The 6274-nt window shown below is 41.3% G+C and overlaps 1 protein-coding gene across 1 annotated transcript; it reads left to right on the plus strand.

The window, feature by feature from the left end:
* Positions 1–310: 310 nt before the first annotated feature.
* On the plus strand, positions 311–5135 carry LOC120872874 (cytochrome b-c1 complex subunit Rieske, mitochondrial). Its single transcript, XM_040253550.1, has 2 exons — positions 311–645; positions 4235–5135. Exons 1-2 carry the CDS (start codon positions 432–434, stop codon positions 4843–4845), a joined length of 825 nt encoding a protein of 274 aa, XP_040109484.1. The 5' UTR covers positions 311–431; the 3' UTR covers positions 4846–5135.
* The last annotated feature ends 1139 nt before the right edge of the window (positions 5136–6274 follow it).

A 6274-nucleotide genomic window follows, 5' to 3' on the forward strand; every position in this document is an offset into this window, starting at 1 on the left:
TCACATCCATACATGACCACTGGAAAAACCATAGCCTTGACCAGATGGACCTTTGTTTGCAAAGTAATGTCTCTGCTTTTGAATATGTTATCTAGGTTGGTCATAACTTTTCTTCCAAGTAGTAAGCGTCTTTTAATTTCATGGCTGCAGTCACCACCTGCAGTGATTTTGGAGCCCCCCAAAATAAAGTCTGGCACTGTTTCCCCTGCTTCCCCAAAACAAATGAGATCACTCCCCCTCCCGTGCGCGGGCCCTCGCCCCGCCCTCGACGCCGCGGCTCTCCAGGCTGGCCCCGCCCCGTGTGGAGGCGGGGCTTCCCCTCTGCTGGCGCGCTGACGTCACTGTTCCGCGCCCTCGTTGCGCGTTCGCGCCTGCGCTGCGGCCGGAAGGTCGTCCCTGTGACCGGCTTGGCTTTTGGAGCTCCTGTCGCCATGTTGTCGGTCGCCGCTCGCTCGGGCCCATTCGCGCCCGTCCTATCGGCCACGTCCCGCGGGGTGGCGGGCGCGCTGCGGCCCCTGGTACAGGCCGCGGTGCCCGCCACCTCGGAGTCGCCTGTGCTGGACTTGAAGCGCTCCGTCCTGTGCCGGGAGTCGCTCAGAGGCCAGGCCGCGAGCCGGCCTTTGGTCGCTTCCGTGGGCCTCAATGGTGAGCTGGGCTGAGGGGTGCCTCTTGTCTTGCTCCTTCCGGCCCTGGACGCAGGGAGCAGTCGAGAAGGGCAAGGGGCTGCGGGAAAATGGAACAGAGCCCTGGTTGGTAATGGCATGGCCTGCGGGCCGGGTCGACCTTGGTTAGGCCTCTGTGCCTCCCCAGGCTTCTGTGATAGTGATAGATTTGAAAGACTGATTTAGCCATAAGCTCTCACCAAGAGTATATTTTACGCCTCTTGTCAGCAGATCCTGGTTTATCTTTGGTGCCTTGTTCTGTTTTTATGCACTGTTTGGAGATCCTTAATTGGCAGCTTGTGAGCCAGGTACCTGTAGTCTACCTTTACCTGCATAGTTGTTAAAAACGGACTATCTTTGGCGCCTGTTGAAATGTTGAATGTTGGCAGTGCTGGTTTCCATTATCGTGTGTACTGTGCATTGGTCGCACCCTCCACTCCTCATCAGGCCTGCTGGATTCTTTGTTACTTGCCTGGCCCCATTGACCTTTGCGCTACACCAGGTTGTCCCCCACCCTCTGAAGTCGGCCTGTATTCGCCCTTTTATCTTTGTTTTAAACGCCCCTCCCAGTTTTCCACATTTCCAAGTCTTACCCATCCTCTCAGTTCAGGATCAGGTTAGTAAAGTCTTATGTTGCTGATTCCTTTATGTTTTATAGCACATAACACTTTCTATTCTGCATTGGATTTATTGAGGATTCTCTCTGACCTTGAGCTTGAAGGTATAGAGAATATCCTTTATTTTTCTATCTTCCACAACTTCAGATTTTGCAGGTAGTTGGTGCAGAGTAGTTGTGAATGAATAAAGTGGCAACTTTTCTTAGTGGGCCCCCCGGTTTTAGTAATTACCCAAGCCAGTTATTTGGACCCAAATGAGAAACAGTTATGGAGGAGAAAATTTCAATAACAAGGATGAAAAATATTTTGGAATTTGTCAAATGGCTAAAGAGTTTCTTCTAAAAATCACGGGCTTTCCTGACTTTTCCGAGAAGTGGTAGAAGTATAAGGCAAACGTGTTTCTGTAGTCATGCCTTCAGCTTGAAGCTTAAGTTGATGTTAAAATTTTCTGTATAGATGGTTTGTGGAAAGATGGTTAATAGAGGGGATGGTAAGGGGCAGTTGAGTCAGAAGAAGATCCCTGAATTGGGATACATTAGAGCTCACTTTAAAACAAAACTCTTTTGTTATAATGCCGTAATTCTCCATTTCTAGATGATGTTTCTATAAGTATTTGATTTTGTTTTCATTTAGAGCTAAATATAGTTCACATCTTTGCTACTAAAAGTCATACCTAATAGAATTCATGTGACTTATTTAGAGAATGATTTTTACAATATATAGCAGTTTAATTTCCCAAAGTGTTCCTAATGATGGAGTTCAATATGAAGTGTAACCTACTAGATAAAATGTGAGTGAACTCCGGGAGATGGTGATGGATAGGGAGGCCTGGCATGCTGCGATTCATGGGGTCGCAAAGAGTCAGACACGACTGAGCGACTGAACTGAACTGAGACAACTGGATTTCTTTTGCTGCCAAATCTCTGGATGATAATGTCAAAGTCATTCTCTTTAGTATTCTGTATTTCCTTCTGTGGAAGGATTGTAGACAGGGCTTCTAAGTATGAACTTGGGTTTCTTCATCTTTTAGGTATGCTATGCATCTCTTTGCTGTGTAATACCCAGACAGTCCTAGGGGAAAGTAAGTCACACTTAAGTAGGGTAGTATGTGATACAATGTCACTTTGCTATAGTTGCGAGTATCCAGTAGTCACTACCTGTGTCCTTGTCCCCTCCAAAAAATGTTGAGTGAGTTAGAAAAGTACATAGAGTGATTTTGATAGGTTTCTCCATTGTTTTTGACTACTTATGGCTTCCATAAAATTACTGACCATGTGAAACATATTCCTTATTATAATGTTTGACTGCTCAAGGAAGTATGTTAGGATGAGACAGCCTAGTAGGTCAAGGAGAATTGCAGCTTATATGACAATGCTTTTTATAAGTTCATGTTTCTTTTGGAAACATTTTCTAAAATTGAGGAGTTTTTAGTGTCTCCTTTTCTAAAAAGCAGATCTGTGTTGCAGATTTTTTTAAACAAATATGCAGTATGCAAAGAGATTTACTTTCTGAAACACACTTAAAGGTGATATCGTAAGTTAATTTTTTGTCAGACATTAAAAAATGGTATGGGACAGGACATACCTGTTGTTTGAAAAAGTAAACTGTTGCGTCCATAATACAGTAAGAACCTCCAAGTTTTGAACTTTGAAAGATTTGAACATGTGTTCCATCAGCTTCAGGTGTGAGTGAAATTGTAGCTTGCCCTTTGTCTCCTCTATTTCTGACTCTTCTTCAGCTCTACCATCTCCCACCTCTTCTCCCTCCTCCAGTGGGCACCTCTTGCCTGTTCATTTGATGCCAGCCCCTGTTTGCCAACTGTTGTACTTCTGTATTTTCAAGATTAAAAATACATTTTATTTTTTGTGTTTTTTTAATGTATTATTTGTGTAAAAAGTATTATAAACCTGTTACAGTACAGTACTGTGTAGTTGATTGTGTTAGTTGGGTACCTAGGCTAACTCTGTTGGACTTAGGAACAAATTGAACTCACAAATGCGCACTCAGTACAGAATTCATTTGTATGTGGGGGACTTATTTTACTGCATAAACAGTAATTATTTGGTTATTTAATTTTCATTTGATATTAACATCTGGCCTATTTATGGCCTGGAGTAAAGTGTCCCAGTTGAGAGATCCACAGTAGTTTAAAAAAAAAAAAAAATAATACCCCACTCTTATAGATGTTATTGCCCTTCACTGATGTTATATGAAAAAAATTGCTCTTTTTTACTATACTAAATTGAAATAATTGGTTCTTTTGGAGATTTCATTTGATTTTGATAGTTACATTGTCTGATAAGGGTGTCTTTTCTGCCCATTAGAGGTTTTACTTGAATTTTTACCCCAAAATCTAAAATAGAAATCTCTTTAAGTTTTCTGCTACTAAATTTATACCGTTTACATAATGTTTATTATCTAAACAATTCTTAATTTATGAATTTTTAGAAGTTTGGAGAGCAGGTAGATAGGAATATAAAGTTAGACACTTGGGTTAATAAGATGTTCACATCAAGTTAATGAATGGACTAGATGAGTTTTAGGGTTTCTTCTAATCCAGAAAATATGGATGATATTTAGCATAATTGCACAGTATATCTTAGCAGGTTGAATTTTTGGAGAGTTAAAATATTGCTGTTTGCAGTTTAACTTTTTTTAACCTGATGCACTGAATTGTTACAAATTCTGAATCAGCAGTGTTCTATCAGGTGGAGTCAATTATACATGTTATGATTTCATACCAATATGATAGGTAGTGGTTGAGTTAATTTTGTTTTCAGTATTCAATTTGTTGGCACTGCCAACTTGGCCATTTCTGAGACCAGTGAGTGCCGTATTTCACGTTTTAATAATTTTATTTTCGCTTATGAATTCATAAAGGCCCATTCCCTGATGTGTGCCTCTTTCAGGGTCCTCATCTAATTGTGTTTTTTTAACCTTCTGTTTATCTTGCAGTCCCTGCTTCTGTTCGTTATTCCCATACAGACATCAAAGTGCCTGACTTCTCTGACTATCGTCGCCCTGAAGTGTTAGATAGTACAAAGTCTTCAAAAGAGAGCAGTGAGGCTCGGAAAGGTTTTTCCTATTTGATAACTGCAACAACTACTGTGGGTGTTGCATATGCTGCCAAGAATGTCGTCTCTCAGTTTGTTTCCAGCATGAGTGCTTCTGCCGATGTGTTGGCCATGTCGAAAATTGAAATCAAGTTATCCGATATTCCAGAGGGGAAGAACATGGCTTTCAAATGGAGAGGCAAACCCCTGTTCGTGCGCCATCGAACCAAGAAGGAAATTGACCAGGAAGCTGCAGTTGAAGTGTCCCAGTTGAGGGACCCACAGCATGACTTAGAACGAGTAAAGAAACCTGAATGGGTTATCTTGATAGGTGTTTGCACTCATCTTGGTTGTGTACCCATTGCAAATGCAGGAGATTTTGGTGGTTATTACTGCCCTTGCCATGGGTCACACTATGATGCATCTGGCAGGATCAGGAAGGGCCCTGCACCTCTCAACCTTGAAGTTCCCTCATATGAGTTCACCAGTGATGATATGGTGATTGTTGGTTAGAGACCTGGACTCAAGTTAAAGGCTTCTTTCAGTCTTCATGTCACCTCAGAAGAGTTACTTGAGAACAAGCCTTCTGTGCTTTGAAATAGTTGATTTGAAATATTTAAGGATTGCTAATAATGTGTTTGCAAACATGTAAAGTAAATTGAATATAATGTTGAATACTTTCAAGCATTCACCTAAAAAAGCCACCATTAAACATTGTTATGCTCAAAGAGTGCAGTGTCTTTGATAGTTAATTCTAATTAAAAATTGTAGACCAGTGCATAAAATATTTGTGAAATCTGTAATTGACTTTCTTGTTTATTTACCTTCTTCTGTCAGGGACAGAGATTCTACAGAGCTCATGGTTAGGTTGAGGTAGAATTAGCTGGTCGTCTCCCAAGACCTGGGAGGTGTTTCTTGGCATTGGCAGAAACAGTATCCAAGTTTCTTTGCTGTTTTGCACACCTGGCTATGCATACCTTCCACTCCCACCTGTATGACAGGCCAAGAAGTTTTATTCATTTATGGGAGTAACTTATTAATTAGAATTCTTCAGTTTTAAGAGGCAGTGGTGTGGGGTATTTTCTGAGAGCAGCTTTCCAAAACGGAAGTGCTGCTCTGTTATTTCCTTCATCTGGTGGAGGTATTTATGTCCCCCAGAGCTCATCCATCCTGTCAGGAGGCAGAGAGGGCATAGTATATCTGGGATTTAATACTACCTTTGTGTGAAAATGATTCTGCTGGTTTTGTTTCTTTGATGGTAACATTTTGAGGTGCTTCTTCCAGTTGGATTTGCAGACACCACTTTTCACTGTGAAGTGAGGGTGGGAACAGGGAGACAAACCTGAATTAACCCCCCTCTTCTTTCTATTTCTTGCTTCAAGTTCACAGGTCAAATAAGACCAAGATCTGGTCTCTGTAGGACCAGATCTATTCTCTGTAGGAACTGGAAGTGGGCTTTGCCTTTTGTTGAGATCACAGCTATACTTGATAGGTTTGTCTTGTCTTTTCAATTTGGAGGTGGGTTAGTAATGTACTCCACTGGGCACACCTTGTGATCACACATGTTTTTGTAAAATAGCCAACGAGATTCAGTGATTAGGTCTTCCAGAGGGAACTGGTTTTTCAGGGTTCTAGACTTTAAAATCAGTGTGTGTCAGAAAATGTCAGTTTCCAGGCTTACAAGTAGATACTAATCTTTGGTTCATTTTTGCCATCCATTCTAGAGGGAAGATTAGCAGGCACAGTATACGGGGCACTTAGTAGTATTTTGTTCCAGATCTCCATATAATGACATTTAGGTTCAAGTATTTAAGTATGAGATAAACCTGCACATTTGCTACTTTTTGACATGTTCTCTATTTTAAATGGAGGGCTCTCTGACCTTTTGTGCCTATGTAGATTACCAAGGAAAAGTTGGTATTGTTTCATTTAAAAAAAGTGA

The sequence above is a fragment of the Oryx dammah genome, unplaced genomic scaffold, assembly GCF_014754425.2.
Source record: "Oryx dammah isolate SB20612 unplaced genomic scaffold, SCBI_Odam_1.1 HiC_scaffold_13, whole genome shotgun sequence".
Classification (NCBI taxonomy): domain Eukaryota; kingdom Metazoa; phylum Chordata; class Mammalia; order Artiodactyla; family Bovidae; genus Oryx; species Oryx dammah.